The 23,886-nt window shown below is 49.4% G+C and overlaps 1 protein-coding gene across 1 annotated transcript in view; it reads right to left on the bottom strand.

Moving 5' to 3' along the window:
* LOC135242925 (papilin-like) overlaps positions 1–23,886 on the bottom strand; it is a 36,396-nt gene that overhangs the window by 9,158 nt on the left and 3,352 nt on the right. The window contains 17 exon segments of the mRNA XM_064314301.1: positions 2,012–2,137; positions 2,481–2,497; positions 2,500–2,565; positions 3,613–3,772; positions 4,489–4,569; positions 4,853–5,003; positions 5,186–5,362; positions 5,720–5,924; positions 8,756–8,821; positions 9,323–9,449; positions 10,490–10,613; positions 11,116–11,288; positions 11,617–11,697; positions 11,863–11,979; positions 12,635–12,772; positions 13,655–13,757; positions 14,987–15,047. Of these exon segments, the coding sequence (XP_064170371.1) occupies positions 2,012–2,137; positions 2,481–2,497; positions 2,500–2,565; positions 3,613–3,772; positions 4,489–4,569; positions 4,853–5,003; positions 5,186–5,362; positions 5,720–5,924; positions 8,756–8,821; positions 9,323–9,449; positions 10,490–10,613; positions 11,116–11,288; positions 11,617–11,697; positions 11,863–11,979; positions 12,635–12,772; positions 13,655–13,757; positions 14,987–15,047 (1,973 nt within the window).

Raw genomic sequence — 23,886 nt, 5'->3', positions numbered from 1 at the left:
ACAACGTACAACACACCAGAACCTAATATGCTTGGCTGTGTCAGAGAAAATGGGTTTAGAGTTAGGGGTTAGGGGTTAGGGTTTAGGGTTCATCCCACTGAACTACACTGCTTTAGTCTGGCTTAACTCACTGAGACTCAGACTGTGCAAATGCACTCAGGCTACATTACAGTTAAACCCCCTTAGAACTTCAAGCCCTCATGACTTACTACAATTCTCTCTTTCTTTTTTTTTTTTACTCCAAATCGGACGTGCAGTTGTAACCACGGGCTCGGCTCGTCAATCTGGCACGTGCTCAGTCAGCACTGGCACAGTCTGGATTCGGTCCCAAAGGTGTCATCATCAGGACTCAGATCAACGGCATCAGGGCGGGAGCCGCAGGGTTTGTAACGGTCTCTTTCAGCGACAACGCCGTGCGAAAGCGCCGCATGCTACACGAGAAACGCCGCAGCGTTCAGGTGCTGGACGAGAGCTCTTCGCTCAGACGCTCAGCGCGGGAAACACATTACATTACATTACAGGCATTTAGCAGACGCTCTTATCCAGAGCGACTTACACAACTTTTTTACATAGCATTTTTACATTGTATCCATTTATACAGCTGGATATATACTGAAGCAATTTCGGTTAAGTACCTTGCTCAAGGGTACAACGGCAGTGCCCTACCCGGGAATCGAACCTGCGACCTTTCGGTTACAAGCCCAGTTCCTTACCCACTGTGCTACACTTCGTCTGCTACACAACGACGCTCAGCTGCTCTACGCGAGAAACGTAGCGGCACTCAGCGTTGAGGGCGCCCCGCCTGTTCAGGCTCCTTCGGCCTCTGCACCCCCCCCGCCCCCCCCGGGCGCTGGAGGACTGACTGACTGATGATGTCACAGGCACGTGGTACGGAGCGAGCTCACGCCGGGAGCCCAGGGGCTGGAGGGGTAACTCAGGAATGCAGCTTCAGTGTGTGGACTGTCAGAACAGCACATCCACCCAAAATCCCAACGTTTCTCTTCCAGAACAGCACTTCCACCCAAAATATCAACGTTTCTCTTCCAGAACAGCACATCCACCCAAAATCCCCTAACTCCCAACGTTTCACTTTCAGAACAGCACATCCACCCAAAATCCCCTAGCTCCCAACGTTTCACTTTCAGAACAGCTCATTCACCCAAAATCCCCTAACTCCCAACGTTTCACTTTCAGAACAGCACATCCACCCAAAATCCCCTAACTCTCAACGTTTCACTTTTAGAACAGCACTTCCATCCAAAATATCCAAAATCCCAACGTTTCACTTTCAGAACAGCACATTCACCCAAAATCTAAACAAGACCAGGTCAAAACCTAGCATATGGCTGGACCCAACACACTTCATCCAGCTGACCAATGGTGTAACTGCATAACTCAGTCACTCAGTCACAGACATTCGTGTTTGTTGCGGTCCAGCCAAAAATCCCAACGTTTCACTGTCAGAACAGCACATCCACCCAAAATCCCATCACTTCACTGTTAGAACAGCACATCCACCCAAAATCCCATCACTTCACTGTTAGAACAGCACATCCACCCAAAATCCCATCACTTCACTGTCAGAACAGCACATCCACCCAAAATCCCATCACTTCACTGTTAGAACAGCACATCCACCCAAAATCCCAACGTTTCACTTCCAAACACCAGAAAGGGTTTAAAGCGTTGTGTCTGTGTATTCACTGTAACGCCAAGGTTGTGCCTCAGATAAAAATGCTCCAGAGAACTCCTTCAAAGGAAAGGACCGTGTGCAAAGTGTGTGTGTCCGCGCGATCTGCTTCTGTGTATGAACCGTGGACATTTAAATACTTAACTACTTATCATGAAAGATATCCTTTTCATACTTATTAATTCTAACACTTAAGTGTAGAACTAATACTCCCAGGCATCCAAAATCTGTTCCATAAGTCCCAATGATCTTAACCGCCATCTTGCTTTACCCCGCCCTCTCCTCTCTCCCCCCGTCCCTCCCTCTCACACACACACTCACCGCCTGTGGGGGCATTCCGACACCCCTCCTTGCGGGGTCCTAATGCTGGCGTCACCTGGTCGTCACAGCAACCGAAGAGGCTGAGCCGGCAGTCCCTGGGGGGTTGGGCTGGGCCGGGAACGGGTCCTGGGGGGGGGGTGTTAGGGGCGGAGAGAGAGGGGGGGGGGATATTAGGGGTGGAGAGAGAGAGAGAGAGAGGGGGAATGTAAGGGGTGGAGAGAGAGAGAGAGTGGGAATGTAAGGGGTGGAGAGAGAGAGAGAGAGAGGGGAATGTAGGGTGAAGAGAGAGGGGGGGGATTTAGGGGCAGAGAGAGAGAGAGAGGGGGGATGTTAGGGGCAGAGAGAGAGAGAGAGAGAGGGGGGATGTTAGGGGTGGACTGAGAGAGATAGAGGGGGGAGGGTATGATAGGGGCGGAGTCAGGGAAGATGGGGCGAACCCCGATAGGACAGGACTAAACAAGGCCCTCACCGTGGGGGGCAGCCCCGGGTTCTCGGGACACCCTTCCCGATTGGGACCCGGAGACACGGTCACACCGTCCAGGCAGCACCCGTACCTGACGGAGAGACACAAAAAACGAAAATCACAACGTGGTCCTCGTCCCACCCACAGCAACGGAGGGAAGATGAGAAGGGCCGTCGCGTCTTAAAATCTGCAGTTTGGCACCCGGCGTCAGTTCCGCACACTACGCGCAAGAGGAGCCTCTCGGCCAAACGCAGACGCGTTTCGATCCGACATGCACGGATTCGCCTTTGAGCTGTCGAGCAGCCGCATATTTCACGCCGATTCTGAACTCCTGCGAAATTCTGAAAAGCACGTCAGACTCCAGCACACTTCTGACAAAAATCCAAACTCATTCTAAGCTCATAACCGGCCAAATTTTTTTTTTTTAAATTTGTGAATTGTTATGTTGGTTTTGTCTGTTGTTTAAATACATTGTTCCAAGCGTTGTTTGAAAAGTGAAAAGCAAGCAAGTCACAGCATATTCACAGGAGCCATTAATCAGGTCAGGATCTTCTGTGGGAAGGGGAGCACGTAGCAGGGCTGGTGGAGGTCTGTGTGTGGGGGGGGGGGGGGGTGTGTGCAGGTAGGGACACAAGCAGGGGCACAGGTAAGGGAGTGGGGAGGGGGGAAGATAGAGGTTCGGGGAGGGGCACAGGTAGGGGTTTGGGCGGATTCAGGAATGGCCACGGAGAGGGTTCAGGTAGGGGTGTAGGGAGAGGTTCAGGTGGGGCCGTTGAGGGGGTGGGGGGTCCAGGTAGGGCCAGGGCCATGGGGCGCTTTATGTTGGGCCAGTAGAGCCATGGTAAATGGACTACATACTACATATATAGTGCTTTCATCCAAAGCGCTTTACAATTGATGCCTCTCATTCACCCACTTACACACACACTCACACACCAACGGTGAAAGGCTGCCATGTAAGGTACCAATCAGCTCGTTGGGAGCAGTTAGGAGTGAGGTGTCTTGCTCAGGGACACTTCGACACGCCCAGGGCGGGGGATCGAACCGGCAACCCTCCGACTGCCAGACAACCGCTCTCACCTCCTGAGCTATGTGGCCCCTATGGGGACGCTCCATGGGGCCGTGCAGGTAGGCGTACCTGCTCCGTATGCAGGACCCCTGAGGGCAGCCCTGGGCCTGAGGTCCGTTGGCAGGGGTGAACCCGTCAGGGCAGCAGCCGTAGTAGGACTGGGAACAGTTCCGCTGGTAGCCGTCGAAGATGTTGGGGAGGGACGGGTTCGCAATATTCGGCCTATGGACTGAGAACAGCGGTTTTACACTTGCAACAAAGGGGGAAAACAACCACACAAAATACAAAATATCACAGCATAACCCAACCACATGAGAGCCAAAATATCACAGCACAACCCAACCACACAAGCGCCAAAACATCACAGTATAACCCAACCACACAAGAGCCAAAATATCACAGCACAACCAAACCGCACAAGAGACAAATACCACAGCATAACCCAACCACACAAGCGCCAAAATATCACAGCTCAACCCAACCACACAAGCGCCAAAACATCACAGCATAACCCAACCACACAAAAGCCAAAATACCACCTCATAAGCCAACCACAATATTGCCAAAATACAGTAGAACCCAGCTACATGAGAGCCAAAACACAACAGCATAGCCCAGCAACTGAGCATTTACGCAAGCAGCAGCTAAAATACGCAAAAACTCACACAGAAATACACACACACACAGGCACACACACACACACTACAGTAAAGCCACAGCTCGAAGGCACACTTCACTGCCCCTCAAATATTTTAATCAGACCGACAACCCCCCTCCCCTCGCCCTCGCCCCCCCCCCCACAAAACCCAGGAAAACATGCCACTCAGGGCCGGATAATTAGTGCCGGGCGGTGATGGAGGGGGGGGGGGGCGCAGAGGCAAGGGGGCAAGGCAGCACTTTATGAATGGGGAGGTGGACATGAATGAAAATGAGCGCGTGAGAAACCTGAAGTGGAGCTGTCGTTGAAGGGCCGGAACCCGAGCATGGTGTTGTCATGGCCGCTTGGATCCTGCATACTGGGTACAACTGCGAAGAGATTAACACACACACACACACAAAAACCACACACAAAAACCACACACACACACACATATGAATACAAACATATACAAGCACATACACGCAAGGACAAGAAAACAGAAACACACACAATGATACAGACACAACGAAACACGACAGACAGACAGTTAAATAAAAAAATTAGTCACGGTGTAGTAGCCAGCTGACTGCTCTATTTATGAAAGCATGCAGGGCCGGTGTGGTGTGGGGTGGGGTGGGGTGGGGTGGGGGAGGGGGGGGTCAGACTCACGCTGCGGAAAGAAGCAGGCCTGCGCGTTGCAGGACTCCACCGTGGGGGGTTTCGGGTGGGGGCTGCAGCGGTCGGCCGTGTACAGGATGCGGTCCCGGTCGGAGCAGATCACCTGACGCTCGCGCAGACCGGAACCACAGCTCTTGGAGCACTGGGAGGGGGGGGGGGGGGGAAGAGAGCGAGGGGGGGGGGACAGGAAGAGAGGACGGCACAGAGGAAGTGACACGACGATGAGATGCGCGCTCACGTTTTAAAAACAGGCTAAAGACTCTGGCGCAGCACGCCAGCGTGTGTGGCGCTGAAGTTGGCGCACGGCGCGGGCATCCGGCTCACCAGGCCCCAGTCGCCGATGTGCCAGGCGATCCGCCGGAAGCAGGGGGGCATCTGGCAGGGCTGCTTGTGCGGCGGGCGGGGCCTCAAGCCGCAGGCGTAGTCCTGGAGACGAGCCCCGCCCGCCCCGATGCACACCACGTCGCGGGTCTGCTCGCCGGAGCCACAGGTCACTGAACACTGTCGACAGGGCCGTAAAAAAAACCAAGAGTGAGGAGGAGCATAATTACCCGCTCCTTCCCTTTCTCGCTAACACTACACCCCCTCACTCCCGTCCTGCCAACACTGCACCCAGCCCCCAACCACCCAACCCCCCACACACGACTGAACATAACCTTAATTAACCCTTCCCTCTCCTGCCAACACTACGCCACCCTGCCATCACTCACCCCTCTTCTGCCAAAACTGCACCCATCCCCCAACCCCCCAACCCCCCACACAAGACCGAGCATAACCTTAAGTAACCCTTCCCCCTCCATCCTTCCCTCTCCCACCATCGTCGCCCCCCCCCTCCCCTCCCTCGCCCGCAGTACTCACCGGGCCCCAGGAGGAGGTGCTGTACTCGGCGCACTGCTGAAGGCCGCAGGCCTGCTGGCTGGCGGGCCGCGGCGCGTAGGCCGCGCACACGCTGTCCTCCACCACGCGCGGCCCCTCGGCCTCGTGGGATATGCACTGCACGCTGCGCGTCTGGGAGCCCCCGCCACACGTGGCCGTGCAGGAGCTCCACTCCGCCGTCTTCCAGCTGAGCGCGCCCGGGGGGGGCGGCGGGGGGGGGCAAGTGTTTGTGGGTGGGGTGTGAGAAGGGGGAAAATTTAAAAAAAAATACAGAAATTTCCAGTTATTATGAAGCCACACCCCAAACGCCTCCTTCTGCTGGTCCAAATTTTGCAGACTAGCGTCGCAGCCCCTGCCACCGGATTGCCACCCACAGAAGCACAGCACAGCAGCAGGATGGTACAAACACACACACACACACACACACACACACAACACACACACACAAACACACACACACACCACACACACACACACACACAAACACACACACACACACACACACTACATTAGCGCACACTACTCCACTACTGCTCACTACGGGCGCTTAGCAGTGACTAGCGTAGCTACCGAAGCGACAGCATGATCAGCTATGGAATCTGAAAACTGCTGCTGGGTCACTCAATTAACCACTAATTTTTAAATCTGTAAAAGTGAATATGGTCGCTTCTGAAAACTCATGAAATAAAAGAAATCAAAGAAACTTTATTTATTCCTTATGAACGCTGGTCTTTTATGCTCCTAAAAACATACACATCACCATGCTGTTATTTTTTTTACGTGTTTTAAAGCCAATTTTGGGGGACGTCAATTGTAGCGCGCTCTCGCGTCAGTGCTAAACCACATACACAAGTACACGGACTGTGCGCAATCCTCCGATACACTCACCTACGGGCCTGTGACTACTGTCCACACAATAACCCAATAACAATAACAGGAAAACCAGGCTCCTCAGTGACGACATACTGTACACTGAAACTGCAGACGCCTGTTGTGCAACTAGGGGCCCCAGAAGGCAGCAGTAACCACAGGAATCTTGGCCCACTCAAGCCCACCATCCACTGGGGGGGGGAAGCCGGCTGTGGCCTTATAGCACAAGTCAGCTTATAACACAGTCCAGACCCGAATCGGTCATGTTCAGGCCACAGGCCGCTATCGCACCAGCCAATCAAGAGCCCAGGAGCTCGCCGCCGCTTGCGAACTCTCCTGTGTTCCAGAACCACGTAGCGCCCAACCGAAATTTTAAACGGAACTCGCGCGGGCCAGCGCTAATCTAGACGACATCGGCAGCTATTAATGCCCCCCACATGCTGACAACAAACAAAACAGGCAGCCGACAAAAGAAAACAGAAAGCAGTCACCAGCCGTCAGTTAACAGGACAGTCATGTTTCAGCAGTCACACTCGTTACTTACAGTGTCTAATATATTACAGCCTCACCCAGCTTCCAAGCACGCATCTGGCAGCTCATTTTAAGCTGTGAATGCTGCATTGGCACCTGGCCAATCTCAACTGGTTTGTTAGTTGTTTCTGTTTGTGTAACAGTTCAGTGATGTCTATTAAGACCGTCCCTGCATAAGGCTAGCTATTAATTTAATATACCCTTGTTTCTATTGCATCTTCAGTCTGGTTTGTGCTTAAATGGTGAACGATGGTAGCATAAAGCATCCCTTACCATAAAATGTGGATCAGCTGCAGACTCATAGCTACACACACTCAAGGATAACGCAATTAGGCCCAATCCTATCTCAGGCACACTAACTAAAAGGACACAGGCAACCTTCAACTTCAAAACGTTCTTTTTTTTTTTTTTTTTTTTTTTTTTAATATCCACAACGATTGCATGATCCTAGTGAATGCACATCTAGTGAGTCTTCATATCTGTGACTGACATTTAGTAATAAAGGGCAACCCCCTTTGAACTGTTTGGAAATGCACAATGGCAGACAGTCCACACCACTGAACAGAAGCCTTGCCTGGAGACACCAGGCTCCCAGAACAAACACGGGTCTCAGGTTTCTGAGAAGACATCAAAGGGACAGGGCGGGAAACGGGATAGCTACCAAAGACAACTATTTAAAGGGCTGTATCCTGGCAACCGGACACATTTTCACAAGTGATTTCTTTGTGCAGAAGAAGCAGACACTGGACACTGAAACACTGACGCAGAGGCACAAAGACCTTGGCGAATTGCCTTTTGATTCTTCCAAGTATCAGCAAAACAAGCAGACGAGTTCAAGGGACAAAAACAACACAACTTTTAACGCAGAGGCTACGCTACAGAGCAGCCAGACAGCAACCCAGGTCAGAGATCAAAGATGCTGGTGATGGGGTCAAAGTGGAAGAGGGGGAGAACAGGGCAGATTTGGCACAGGTGTGGGACATTTGTTACCCAGGCTTCAACAATGCCAGGAAATGAAGGCACAAAATGGAGCCCGTTGTCTCTGTCTACTTCCTGTTTATTCTTTGTATGTGTGTGTTTGTGTGTGTGTGTGTGTGCAGAGCTGCCGGGTGAAATTCTAGTGCCTGGGATGAAATGATATTAATATATTATTCCCAGGCACAGGACAATAATATTTACCACTAGTTCACAGACCATTGCCCCCCCCCACTTCTCCATGGTCTGGGAAGATGAACCCAGGTGTCCCCCACTGACGGCAGCCCTGTGTGTGTGTACTGTGTGCGTGTGGGTGTGTATGCATGTGTACGTATGTACATGTGTGTGTGTGTGTGTGTGTGTGTATACATGTGCATGTGTGTGTACTGTGTGCGTGTGTGTGTGTACTGTGTGCGTGTGGGTGTGTATGCATGTGTGCGTATGTACGTGTGTGTGTGTGTGTGTGCGCGTGTGGATTAAAAAAAGGAAGGGCAAGATCTCTGAGCTGGGCAGTTGCCCCACGCTTCCACGATCGGAGCGCCGCAACGAATAAGGACAGGCTGTGAGAGGAACAGACACGGACTCCGTGCCCACCTGCCCGTGCCCACCGTGGCACGGCACTCAGTGGGGGCAGCGTGTTACCTGTACACAAACGTTCTGGGCCTCTCCAAGGGCCTCCACACTAGCGGCTGGTACAGGTACGCCATCCTTTCAAACGGGAACAACACCAAGAGCAGTGAGGTCCTGTCGCAAGCAGGACCCTCTCTCCCCTGTCTGCCATGACGTAGCACAATTTCACCCAAAGCTTTTTTTTTTTTGGTTTTGGCTCCCGCCCCCTCTACTTTAGCTCCTCTCCTCCCTTGGGCATGTCTACTACAGATGACTCCTTTGTAAAAATCTTACCTTGGCTCACCTGCGTAGGCTCACCTTTTCTCTATCCTGCATTTCCTTTCAAGGGACCGAATAGGTCTCTCCACGCATGGCCTACTACCATTCAAAAGCTTAGACGGTCCGGAGAACCTTCTGTCTAAAGAGCTGAGGCGCCATGGCAACTGCCCATTGTGAGGTCACAATGCATCGGCATCATACGCCAAACCACAGCATCCTACGCGCTACTCCAAAACAGCATTCATTATATTCAACGTGGCTCCAAAACGCTGAACAAACATTCTTTCTGTCCCGCCCCCTTGCATGCTTTCAACCGCTCACCTGTGAGTTTGCGGACAGGCCTGGGTGTTACAGGTACGGTTGTTCAGAGGGCGGGGCTGGCCTTGGCACATGTGATCCGGGTAGGCCTCGTTGTCGACGGTGCAGAACACCAGCCGGGACTGGTACCCTGGCGAGAGGCGAAGTGTCAGGAACTGCACATTCCAACGCGACAGACGTGTTATTTATTCCAAAATCTCCTCAATTCTCATTTTAGGCGCGAGAGCATTTTAGCTCGTATTATGCGCGGCGCAGACATTACGACTCCCTGAAAACTGTTATTTAGTATAAATTGTAGAGGCGAAATGGCTACACGTGTCATTACCCTTTTTCGTTTTTTAATGTAATGAACGGTGTGAGGCCGTGACTACTTCCTGTTTAGCACTATTTCAGAAAGGCTGTGCTTTAACGAGGGGGAGAAACAGACGCAAAGTTAGCCAGAGCGAAATGCGCCGAGTCAACAGATGCGTCAGTCTGAGTTGGATCTTTCCCACCCCGTTCCCTTACTAAAGTACCTCCAAATAATATGTGCCTTTACGCTGTAGATTGCTCTGAACCTTCCATCCATAAACAAAAATCAGACCGTTTCACAATGCAATTAAACGGGCAGGTCAATCATGACAGATTTATGGTGTTTAACAGCTTGAATATTTACGAGACGTTATGTTAAGTGTGTGTGATCGTCAGAGGCGAAGAGTTCAGGGGTCAGAGAGTAAAAGTCCTGCCGTGTGTTTCTTACGCCCATGAACTCAGCCCAGCTGATTTCACTTCATTAGTTCTACCTTCTGGCTGAAGAATTGTGCCGAACAGCATTACATTACATTACATTACAGGCATTTAGCAGACGCTCTTATCCAGAGCGACTTACACAACTTTTTACATAGCATTTTACATTGTATCCATTTATACAGCTGGATATATACTGAAGCAATGCAGGTTAAGTACCTTGCTCAAGGGTACAACGGCAGCGTCCTTACCCTGGAATCGAACCTGCGACCTTTTGGTTACAAGCCCAGTTCCTTACCCACTGTGCTACACTCCGTCCTCCATAATCCAGGTGACTGGACATAAAATACTGGGGCGGATTTTAACTTTCGGAACCTGGAGTTTCCCCCCCCTCAGGTGATGACACCGCTGGCAGAGGATTAGGAAGGAGGGGCGGAAGCTGACCTGTCCCGCACTCCCTGCTGCACGGGGTCCAGGAGCCGTAGCTCCAGTACTGGCTCTCCGCGGGCCGGTTGTGCGGGAGGTAGTACTCGTACTCCACACCCGGGTTCTGCTCCTGGCTGATGATCTGGGCGGGGGGAGAGGATCGGGGTTCAGAGAGGATCGGGGTTCAGAGAGGATCGGGGTTCAGAGCAGGAGAGAGGATCGGGGGTTCAGAGCGGGAGAGGGGATCGGGGTTCAGAGCGGGAGAGGGGATCTACAGTGTGTGTGTGTGTGTGTGTGTGTGTGTGTGTGTGGATGTGTGCGCGCATGTGTAACAGGGTGTGTTTGAGAATGATGTAACATGTTTCAGCAAAAAACGTGTAGCCGTACTCATAAATGTGTTCTTTCTAACTGAACTTCCTTTACTGAACTGAACGTACTGTCTGACTTTTTAGATTAGAGCACTTTTTTCTATCTGATCATTTTAGGGTGGGTGAAGGGGTTTTCTTTTTCTACTGTTTACTCCAGAGGGAACAGTATCACAGAAACACAGGAAATCAGAGGGAACAGTGCAGTCCTAATCTAGCTCTCCGTTTGATTAAAAACAACATTTTCAAAAAAGGCAGAAAGGAGGGCGCCAGTCTGACCTCCACAATCAGGGGTTCAGTCGTGGGCCCCCGTCCCGTGATGGTTTCGGGGACCGACTCTCCCTCCGCGCCCCGTTGGTAGTACAGCACGGTGCCGGCGATGGGCGACGCCCGTGAGTAGTCGATCACCCAGTGCCCGTTCAGGTAGTACTCCCCGCGCAGATTCTTGATGGCTAAAACATTTTTTATTTTTTATTTTTTTAAATAAAGACAATGGCAATGACACTCTGTGTAACCCCCGGCACATCCAAACGTTTTGACAAAAAAAAAAACAGGAAACCACACAAATCCATAACGGATATATATACGAAACATTCATTCATCATTTAGTTCTGCTCTTTGTTAGCTCCCTTCCTACCCATCTTGAAACACGGCCATCGCCCCTTCCCCAAGATCACATGGTGCAGAGCCGCACTCATCAGGGATACCCAGACGGTGAGGTCAAACTCAAGCACAGTTAGTGCTGCCCGGTTCCGCGGGCCGAATCCCGCCCGGACTCACCCAGGTAGTTTCGCGAGGGCACCGTCTCTCGGATACGGATGTTGGTAGCTCCCACGGGGATGATAAACATCTGATTGTACCCTGGAGTGGAGGGGGGAGGGGGGAGGCGAAAAGGAGTTTTTCTCCAAGAGGGCCCTTATATACAACAGAAAAAAGCAACACACTAAAAAAACAACAACAACAACAACAAAAATCCAGGGGTAGAGAACATTGCGGAAGCTTCCCTCCCTCGGGGGGCACGGGTACCTTTGGGCAGGCTGGGCACGGAGAAGCTGTTCCTGGCCAGGTAACAGGATTGGCCGTTTCCCCCGCACTGCAAACAGGGGTCCTCCTCATGAGGCGATTCCAGCATGTGATCACACCGCCCAAGCAGACGAGAGGGGGGGGTGGGGGGGGCAGGGCACAGGAAACAGAGAGGGGTGGTGAGGGGGGGGGTGATTCAAGGTTATGCATCGGAGGACGATTAATACACGGTCAGGTTTCATGACTCCCATGTGGCTTGAATTCAAACGCCGCTTTGTGAGAACACACTATATCACGGCCCGCAGCGGTAATGGTGGATTAATTCACTTTTCCACCTGGCATAATGCATGCAGCGTGTGGGTGTGTAAACCAAGCCTGCAAGGCTGTTCCAACCAACTCTCAGACCCCCTCCACACAGATTAAGCCAAGACTGCAAGGCTGTTACACCCGCCATGTAGACCCCCCTTCAGGCAGATTAAGCCAAGCCTGGAAGGCTCTTCCACCCACAGTGCACACCCCCTCACACAGAAGTAAGCCAAGCCTGCGAGGCTGTTCCACTCACCTTGCAGACCCCCTCCACGCAGACTATACCAAGCCTGCGAGGCTGTTCCACTCACCTTGCAGACCCCCTCCACACAGACTATACCAAGCCTGCGAGGCTGTTCCACTCACCTTGCAGACCCCCTCCACACAGACTATACCAAGCCTGCGAGGCTGTTCCACTCACCTTGCAGACCCCCTCCACGCAGACTATACCAAGCCGGCGAGGCTGTTCCACTCACCTTGCAGACCCCCTCCACGCAGATGTCCCGGCGCCCCGGGTGGCAGGGCGTGCCGTCCACCACGGCCGCTTGGTGCCGGTAGTAGAAGTTCTCCCCCTTGGGGATGCAGTTCAGCTCACAAGGGTTCTCCGCTTTCAGAAGGGAAACGGTCCAATCAAATCAAATCAAACTTTATTTATATAGCGCATTTCGCAACACAACTGTCGCAATACGCTTCACTGACAACCCTGGCCTAAACACCCACAGGAGCAAGCCTAAAGAAACAGTGGCAAGGAAGAACTCCCGGTGGCAGATGGGAAGAACCCTCGAAAGGAACCAGGCTCAAGGGGGAAACCCATCCTCCTCCGGTCAGCTCAGGGTGTAGCTTGGCAATGTTCACGTTGACCAAATTTGTGGCAGCTAAATGACAATCCTGAGGGAGTGGCACAGATGATGGGCGGGGCCGGGTGGCAGTGGACACTGCCCACCCAGGGTTAGGGCCCTGCTTACTCTGCTTAGCTTTGCTGTATAAGCACTCACCGATTAAATCTGATCATCACCAATACAGTTTTTTTCAGTCCAATTTTTTTCTAAATTTTCCAAACACTTTGTCTGATTTGGAACATCCTCTTGGCAATTTGACTGAGCACAGATTGGCAAGTGCTCATCACCAAATTTGCCAGAGGAGTTGCAGTGGAGGAAGAGACAAGGATAATCCCAATCCCCCCCCCCCCCCCCCCCCCCCAAAAGCCACAGCTACACTACTGATTCAGGACCGTACCTCACATCCAAAAACTAGAACCCCAGTGCCTTGGCAAGATGAGTAGCCAAGTAACCACTTGCATAATGGAATATTGTATATTGCCTCATTAAAAGTATTCCAGTGACAATTACAGTGAACATGAACATGCTCATGCACATTACTGGTTCCTGCTGGTCACTGTAGAACTGCACAACATGGACAACTAGCATAAAAACAAGGAACCACAGACATCCTGAACCCAGGATCACGCCTCAGGCTCCGCCCTCTTTACCTCCATAGTAAGGAAGCCACTTGTACAGCTTCCCTTGGAAGTCCTGCCCATCAAACTGGGAGCACTGTTCCTCCCGAAAATCCCGGGATCCCTCGGGACAGTCCTGCACACAGGGGTCACAGGGGTCACAAAACACTTACTGTCACAGCCAATCAACTGTTCTGAAAAGCAAATCCAAAACAATCCATTTCCCATGAAAGAAAGAATTCAGCTGTGCTGTCGGCTACTCACAGTAAAATATTAAGTGTTAAATCAACTCTTACAGAGTACATACGGTCCCAATTGGACTCAAATGTACTCTGCTAGTGTTGAATTGCTGTAACACAGGACATTTTACAGTAAGTACCCAACTGCATCGCTGGATTCTTTTTTCGTGGGTAACGGAGTGTTCTGAAAAGAGGCGAAGACAGACGTTTGCAACTATGCAATAATAAAGACGGAGCTTAGAGCGTCGCTGAACACAGGCAGCTGCACAGCTCAAAACTGTGGCACGGAGAACCCCCCCATGCATGCAGCATCTACTCTCTAATCCCAATAACTCCCAAAGCGGCCCCCAAAGAACCTTTCCAGATCTCTAATATTCCTCTGACTCTCCAGAGTAACCATGAAGGTGAACCACGCCGATTTTAACTCTTCACGTTCATGAATCCTCATGAAAAATGTTTTAGCACATAATTCATACAGAAAACAATGGCTAACACTCCACGTTCCTCGAACTAACTCGGAACAGGAAGGATTGCTTTTAAACACTCTGCCCCTCACACCTGGAATGAACTGCAAAAAAGACTTAAATTGAATTCCATTGTATCACTGGGCCATTTTAGATCCCTGATCTCAGATTTGATCCATTTCAATTGTAACTGTTTTAATTGATGCTTGTCGTTATCTCTTTTATTTCTTATGCCTCTTGTAATCTCGGCGCAGTGAGAAAGAGGATTCCTACCCTCAACTGTCACCGAGAATCTTAAAAAAAGGTTGAAAAAAATGCCGACACTTCATGGGAAGGAGTAGGCGAAAAATTGTTTGAGTGACGTTCTGTTATTATAACGGCATATTTTGAGGTTTCTTCCCAAAGGGAAAGGGGTGCTGGAAAGTGGCCAGGACCGTAAATCATTCACAAGAGACCTGGGTTGAATCTCAAAAAGCTATAAAAAAAAAAAAAATACACGCATCACAAAAAAAAATGCACAGGGGAAAAATGAAATCCACATTTTTGAGGTGATTTTTGTTGGTTTAAGATTTCTCCCCTTTTCACAAACTGCACTTTTTAAAGGTCAGAATCGGAGCACGGCGAGTTTTCGCGCTCGAGCAGGCCTGCGCGTACGCGCATACCTGTATGTTGCAGGAACGGTAAGACTTGGCGGGTCCCACGCAATTGTTCCCTCCATCCGACCTGTAAAACACAAGAATTACGATACCGTGTCACAAGGGGTCAGAGGTCACAAATGCAGGAGAGCCCTCAAACACTCACAGCCCGGGCCCGGAGTATAAATCATTAACCAGGGCAGGCAGGAGAAGACGAGAAGAAAAATCTAACCGCAGGGCTCAACTGTGGATCTGCCTGGCACACGCAGACACACACACACACACACACACACCTACAGGCAGGGATGATTCCCTCCCAAAGATATGAAGGGTGTGGCCTAATCTGGGCGCGGTTGTATTCTGGGTGGTTGTGCCCCACACACACCCCCCTCCAACCTCGCTGTTGTCCCCGCCCTTGCCCTACTTTAACCCTGTCGAGAGGCCTGTACTGTTTTTGGGAGCCCCAGCGCCGTGCCAGACAAGCTTAGTCTTTTTTCCGAATTCGGCAGCGAGCGATTGGCGGTGAAACTTGACCACCTGACAGCGCTGTAACCGGGGCCAGCAGACACGCCCAGGAGACAGAACAACCCTCTCAGGTGAGCCAGCGGTCTCTGACTCACCCGGCACGGCACGACACAACAGAGCACAAACAGATGGTGGAAGGGGGTTTGGTTGCGTCTGGCCTCTTCCTCGAAACAGGGTTCAATCACAGGGGATTGGGATGGGATGGGATGGGACGAGCGGGGTGGGGTGGGGTGCGTGTGGGGGAGGGGTGGAATTAGGGGGTGACGAACACTGCCGGTGCAAATGGGATTAAAGCGTCAAAAACCTTAAGACTGCGCCAGGCCAGAGGGTGGGACCGGCACCTGCATTCAAGCCTGTTCACCTTTCATCTCGTGGAATGCGTCTGTTCTCTTTCACATCTGAAATTCCCGTTTCAAAATGGGGAAATTCCATACCTGGTGCAGGGATTCACATCACCAATTCAATTCAGCAACAAAAAAAAGAGGAGAGTAAAGAAATAAAAAATAAAAAAAAGACTCAGTAAAACAGACTAATAATACTTAACCCTAAGACTTCATATTGCCTGCCACGGGTACTGGGCAATGAATGGCAAAGTTAAGACTCAAACAATCATTCTCACACGGCACAGTCAGCTAATGCTAATTCACGCAGCTGAAACCACAGCCTGAGGCATTTGTTTACACTTCCTCGGATGTGTCTAACCTCCACGCACAAGGCCAGCTGTTCCGGCAAAGCGGTTCGAAAACACAGCCTTAGATTCCCACACAGCCAGATGTGACAGTAGCTTTCTCTGAAGGCCACTGGAAATCAGCACAAACACAAAACCTGACAAAACAACAGCGGGATAAAAAAACGCTCCAAAATTAGTAACAGATTTCCTAAAGTGAAAGCAATTTTTTTACGAAGTGTTCATCTGACTTCCAGTATTTGGAATAAGACAGGGGTGCCATCAGGACCCGACTGCTGTTGTTGAGTGGAGCCAACAGGGCAAGATGGGAATCTGGCCTGAAATCGATCAATTCTTGTCGCTAACCTTCAATCACAATTAGGTTTTTTCCCCCTTCCCAAACAGTTTGGCAAGTTCAAAAATCACCAAAATTAACTTACGAGCCAAACATCTGAAGGAAAACCAAATGCTTCCTTTTAGCTGCGAGGCAACGTTACACTTGCCTTCTAGTCAAGTTAAGGATAAAGGTATGCTGAATCCAGCCAGGCCACTCCCTGGGGTTGTTTAAATAGGCTACATTTAAAATAAGCCAAAACACATTCTTATCAGCCCTTTGATTGCGCTCAGAATCCCATCTCAAACCGAGAACACACAGGGCTCGCGCACAGGGGTTACCTCAGCATCATTCTTGAGAAACAAGAGCAAACATGAAACCCAATGCCCAGCCAAGAGGCCAATATGAACGAGGCGGTGCCTGCCAACTGGGTGGAGAACCTACCTGAGAGAAACGCACAGGTAGTCAAACAGGACTGAGCCACTACCTCAGAAATATGAAATCAGTGCTGTGCGGGCAAATAAAAAGATCTCTGGTTTGGGGCGTACTTTGAATATTTTCATTTGCATTTATCATGATGCACAACCAGATAATCCGTTGTTTCAAAAAAAAAAAAAAAAAAAAAAGTTTCAAGATAGGCATATTTAGGCAATTTATCGAGGCCCTACCAGGTTACTAGTCATGTAAATGACATTAGAGAGCAAACGATGCAAAACAATTTTTATTGTAGGTTGTCCAATAGTTAATAAACTGGATAATTGTGTGTAACAGTACAGGGCTTGTACCAAGAGTATTTTTAATGAATCACTGACATTTGGATTTAATTTTGAATGCTATAACACCGTGTTATTAATTAATTCCCAAAACAAGGGATTAGGAGTTTTTGGGGCAGGTCACAACCTGGCTGACAAATTTTCTGAGGTTTCCCTAATTGCTGTGGGAGACAGCTGTCTTAGGGGACAAAGAGAAGGAGTAAGACCAACTGCAGAGGTACATGGCCCCTAAATCAAACAATTTCACAAGCAATCAACAGAGTTTCGTTTTATACTCGATAGCTGGTGATTTCTTAAAACTGCAAGGGACAATACCCCTAGAGAAGTCGACTGGGGAAGAATGGCTTAATAAGATGAGTCAATTTCTGCTGACAAAACAGTCTGCTGCGATGGTCATATTCTACACTGCCAAGGGGGAAGAGCTCATTATTACAACAACAACAACAACAACAACAAAAAAGTGCTTTGCGTTCATTGGTCGGGGGTTCATTGCCTAAGGCATCCAATCACACTGCAGGCCCACAGAGACGTTTACCCAGGTCTGGCAGTACCCTGTGAGGCAATGTTTAGCAACTTTATCGGGTGTGGCAGGGAGAGGCTCGGAGCCTACAGCGATAACAGGCAGTTCTCACAGACGACAGACGTGCCTGACGAAAGTGTCTAATACCAGGTGACTCAGGTAAGAGCCGTGAGGCTAACGTGAAAAACTAAAATATGTTCGGGAGCTGTGCAAGGGGTCCACGCAAATGGCTCGTCCACATGACGCATTCCCCACCATAGAGACGCGCCACCGTCTGTAACCAAGTAACCAAGGACAGTGAGTCAACGCCCTTGGCTGTAGTGTCATACGGAGCCCCACTACTTAATATGCTTGGCTGTAGAATCACACAGAGAGAGGAGGTGTCAGTCAGTAGGGTCAGGGTGTGCCCTTTCTCATTTATGGTTGCCAGTTATAGAATTTGTCAAAACCCGAACAACTTAATCATGAAAGCGGTGGGTGGGGAGCTGATGGTGGAGGGGGGGGGTTGTGATTGCTCTCGCTATTGGAACCTTTCACCGACCGGAGGGGGTGGGGGCTATCAGAACGGATCATGGACCGGGGCGGGGGAGTACAAACTAACAGTCATTTTATTCAGTTATGACAGTTATTCACCACAAACCAGACCTGTACAAATAATTTGAAAATCGGATATTCCAGCAGAAAACCAGGCATTTGGCAGCCCGAATCTTATTGCGCACTAGCTGCCCCTCCAGTCAACTGGTCACCTGCCACCTGCATGCGCCACGGCACAACGGCAGCGCAGCTGTGCTGGTGCACGGCAGCGTGAAGAGAAACAGGGACCGGTAGAGAACAAACTGACAGTTAAAGTTCAAATAGGAGAAAAAAACAAAACAGACGGCACAGAATCTGGTTAAGAAACAAAAACAAAAAAAAATAAACGCGCGAGATGTGTGTTTAAGCATAACTTGTGACCGAGGGCAATGACCCGCATTTCAGACAGATCGAAATGTGAAGGTAAACAAACACTGGTTCAGACCCGAACACTGTAAAGCAATGATGTGCTGTTATTACAAAAAGAAAACGGGTACTAAGACCAAGAATCACACCAAGAAAAGCCTTCACATATGTACAGTCCCTGCCAACTTGAATGATGGAATGCTATGAAAAGTTTTTTTTTTTTAAATAAATCCCCAAACCAATTTGTCATGGACATGGACCCGGGGCAAAGAAAGAGCGTTTTTTTGCAAGTCTAAGAAGTAAGCATTACTAAAATAAGGTCATGCTGGGCTGGAGAAGTAAACAGGAATTACAATAAGCACGGGGTTGCATCACCCTCATGCGTTGCCAAGGTAACTATGTGCCAGACACTTTATAACAAGAACACTGGAGAATGATTTCAATGGATGTGTATGCCCCCCTTAACATAAATGCACGGTAAGTAGATAAATGCAATGTAACATCAAGCTAACTGCCATTTGCCATTGGCAAAATGGTTCCAAAATTGCACAATACAACCAGTGGCAACTCGCATACATAAGACCTTTTCCATTGTGAACATTCCTACTGAGGTTTGATGGTTGCCTATGCCAGTGATAGTAATTGTCCATCCAATTTCTCTGTCCCACAAATTTAAACACATGAGTAGCCAGTGTTACATTCATACAATCAGAATGGTGATCAAACAGGATGTGACCCCAGGGGCAGTTGATACACATGTATGTCAATGACCAAAGGGTTGGGCAAATTTGAGTGAAATCTAGCAACGCGGACAACAACAAAATTCGGAAGAGATTTTAAAAAAACACATGTACCGTATAAAGTGCAAGCTCCCCACTGACAGACAGATCACCTGATGTAGCCGAAGCAGTCGCCGCACGTTCACACCTGATATCAATGTACAGCCGCCCGCGGTTCATGAGAAGTGTGCACGTGTCCAAAGACAAACGCGCGGACACAGCGCTAAGATGGCTGCCACCCGATGAGCAGTACGGTCTTCTGCAGACCATCCTCCACATTCACAACCCAACCGACTTGATCCGCATCAGTGACTCGGGCTGCAGGTCCCACTCACGGCACGGGGGCACCGTCGCTGCTGAATGTCGGAGATTAGCGATCAGAACCGCCATTTACCTGCAGCTTCTCCTTCTCCTATATTATACACTCAGAAGCAGACCATCCAAACCTGTACAGGTTAAGCTACTGTAAAGCCAGCAAGGCACTTAAAAAGACTGGCAAAGAAATGACTAAATGTTTTGGTTTTTATAATGTCTGGTCAGCATTATTATCAGCAATGATGCCCTTCTTACATCCCTGAAATGCAGCCCACACAGGTCGATCCTACGTTTGGGGGGGGGGCGGGGGGGGGACTCCTTTGGCTTTCCCAGATGTTAGCGCCTGTGCAACTTAAAGCCGAGCAGCTGCAGCTGCTGCACATCTTGTACCAAGTTGGTAATGAAGCTGTCAGCAGATCATCGAATAATTTGATAAATCCTCAGCCCCGAAGACAGAGCCCGTTTGTTTTGGGCATGCTGGGAGAAATAGTTTTGGCGGGCCCTTTTTTCTGATTTCCCCTTTCCAACGATACGACTCGAGACTTGAATCGTCAAATTCCTTTTCTGTACAAGGAAACGGGGCACAAAACAAGCCAATCGCCAATCCTGTTTCATGCACTGTGATCTTCAATACATACTTGGAACCATTTAAGATTTTTAAAAATCTGTGTACAAAGGGCCTATGTTCTATGATAAATTCTCTGTCATCTACAACTGTTGTTACGTTGATTGATTCTGACTAAGACACTCTGCAATGCGTAGTACATGTGCATACCCGTACAATATTTTGAATACTTAGAAAAATTAACACACCTTTCCAAACCACACAACTTAAACTGTCAAGGCCTCATCAGAACATTGCCACGAACGAGTGAGGAGAGGAAAAAAAACAACAAAAAAAAAACAACCTCGCAGACTATCCAAGTGTGACACGCTTTCTGTGTTGACACACAGAGACAAACCCTGAACAGATGCCACAGCCTCATGAGACCCAGCAAAAAAAAATGTTAAAAAGCACTTCAGTTTTTATTGTTTTTATTTTTTAATAAAACAAGGTGTCTTGGATGACAAAAACATGTTTTGGTGAAAATATTTTCAAAAATATTATTTTATTTTTACCGAAAGTCCCTTGTAGCGTAGGTTTCAGCAAATTAGACTACAGACCTGGGTCAAATACGTATTCGTTTTGGATTCAAATACTTTTCTGCACTCTTTTGATCTTGCCCGGTGTAATTGAGCCTGCCAATATGACCAGAAGGCAGGGTTTGCACTTTTTGAGAGTATTTCATTGGTTCCCATACACCAGACAAGATCAGTAAAGCGTAGTAGCCTATTTGAATCCAAAACAAATACGTAGACTATATGAATCACTGGGTCTCTGGAGAATATGAAGAGTGGACAGCTCCATTTTCCACAGACGGTAAATGGTAAATGGACTGCATTTATATAGCGCTTTTATCTAAAGCGCTTTACAAATGGATGTCTCTCATTCACCCATTCACACACACACTCACACACCAACGGTGAAAGGCTGCCATGTCGGGAGCAATTAGGGGTTAGGAGTCTTGCCCCGGGGCACTTCGACACTCCCAGGGCGGGGGATCGAACCGGCAACCCTCCGACTGCCAGACAAACCGCTCTTACCTCCTGAGCTATGTCGCCACAGATCAGCAGCAGACCAGGAGACAGACAGGCAGGAGCGTGACACATAGTGAGGTCAGACGCCGTCGTGGCTCATCCAGTCCTTTAAGGGTGCGGAACCCACTGGGGTCTGCGTGTGGATGAACACACTCATGCACTCACCTGCCTTGCAACTGCACTTCATACTGCACAGCGCAAGAGGGAACATGCCACCTGGAATCTAGCACACTGATTTATGACCACGCACGCCGTATGAACAGCATGGGGCACCCCTTGGAGACTCTCTAGGGCACCCCTTAGAGAGAGAGAGAGAGAGAGAGAGAGAGAGAGATTCTCTCTCAGCCTTACAGATTTATGAACACACTTTCAGAACCAGTCACACATAGCACAGCTTTTCCCTAGCCTGGATTTTTTTCCTAGCCTACCTCCCCCCACCACTACCTCCTTCTTCAAGGAGTGATATCCTTGTTCAATAAACAGTTCATAATCAACAGCGTCGCTTCAAAGTCCTTTAACTGTGCATTGTACTGTGTTTTGTATTGTTGCTTATTGAAACTGTTTATTCCTAGATGCTACAGGAGAGCTCGCACAGAGCTCTGCCACTGCAAGCGACCAAAGGGAAACCCAAGATACCCAAGACTAACCCAAGACTCTCCTTTTTTCTCCCTGTAGCGGAAGTGAGTCAGGTGTGTAGGTTCTTTCCATGGAACATCTGAAGAATCCACACTTTCCCTAATTTCTACATCTCATTGTCCAGGTCCTGTTACATTACTTTTACACAACACATTTACTGACAACTGCACATGCTAATCCCCATCTCTTTGCTACTGTTGACAGCTCCGTACCAAATTTAATGCAATTTTCTGTCTTTTTATTTTTTGTTTTATCTTTGTAAATGTACTGTGGTGAACTTGGTTTTTTTAAGCAAACATGTTTCTATGTTTTTTTGATTGACGCGTGCCTTCTTGGCCACGTCAGTGTTGTAAATGAGAATTTGTTCTCAATCACTTTTACCTGGTCAAATAAAGGTTAAATAAAAATAAATAAATAACATTCACGCCTGGACTCCTGCGATTCCCTTCTTGCCGGTCTCCCCGCTTGTACCACTAAACGCCTGCGGCCACTACAGACCTCAGCCGCGAGACTTGTTTACAGTCCCCCCGCGCACGCTCATATCACACCCCTCCTCCTCCGATTTCGCCGGTTACTTGTTGCAGCTCGCATCGAGCTTCAAAACCGCGATACGAGCCTATAGGGCAGCGAACGCAACGGCTCTGTCATTCCTCCGATCAGTTCTAAAAAATAAAAAAAAACACGCCGACACGTTGGCCACATCTCTCTTCACAGCAACCTCCAGGCGACGACTGGCTCTCGATTCGCCCAGTCAGGATGCCTGCCTGCCTGCACTGGCCCAAGAGTGGGGGAAACCAACTTTCCAAAAAAACGATAAGGAAGAATAGTCATTGGCTATCTGAAAGCCCACCTCTTCCAACTGCATTTTAGGTTCTCTCTCTCACCCCCACCCTGAAGTATTCTCGACTTTTGTACTAATTCGGGCTATGCTATGTAATGAAATTTAAATGCCAACATCACACTTGAAATTCCTTCCAAAAAAAAGTCAATATCATTTCACTGAGGCGCACATTTGGTAAAAAATAAATTAAGTGTGGCTTAGTCCAAACCAGAGCTGCCCAACCTTGTTCCTGGAGATCTACCGTCCTGTAGGTTTTCACTCCAACCTTAACAAAGCACACCCCATTCAACAACTAGAAACCTCATTGAGCTTAAATTGTTCAATCAGGTGCGCCAAATTAGGGCAAAAATGAAAACCTACATGTAGAATCTCCAGAAACAGGGCTGGGCAGCCCTAGTCTCAACAGTTTAAGAAACAGTGCAAGTTCCCGGCGCACACAAACCAGGACAACAATAGCGCTGAGTAACGTCTCCAAATCCATAACTTTCCTCTCCTGTTCAGGCAACGCACACAGAGTTCCGTGCGCGTCCCCAGGTAGCTTCACGTGTAGCGGCAACGCCCGATTCGGAGAGCCGAAATCCCATTCAGGATTTTATTTAAATGAGGTCCCGCCCACTGAAAGTTAACTGCAAGCGAAGCCCTGAGGACAGCGATACGCAGGCGAAGACTTCTGGGGGCGACGGGGAAGAGCGTTGCGCAAACGCAGGTCAGACGAGTTGTCGTTTTCTGTCAGAGCTGCGATAAGGTGGGCCCAGCCCTGTCGTCACATACACGCTGTACTCGACTCGAGGTCAACAAGAGGTCACAGCTGCCGTAATTCTTTCTTTTTTATGTGCGCGTCTACCGCGCAGCTCCACCGGAGAGCCGCGTCAGATTTTCGCGACCGAAAATGGACATTTACAAAAGAGACGGAAAGTAAGTATGCGCCAGTTAGTGTTAAAACAGCGCACTCGTATGCAC

This window comes from Anguilla rostrata, chromosome 1, assembly GCF_018555375.3.
Source record: "Anguilla rostrata isolate EN2019 chromosome 1, ASM1855537v3, whole genome shotgun sequence".
NCBI lineage: Eukaryota > Metazoa > Chordata > Actinopteri > Anguilliformes > Anguillidae > Anguilla > Anguilla rostrata.
This window is presented reverse-complemented; position numbering and strand designations above follow the sequence as displayed.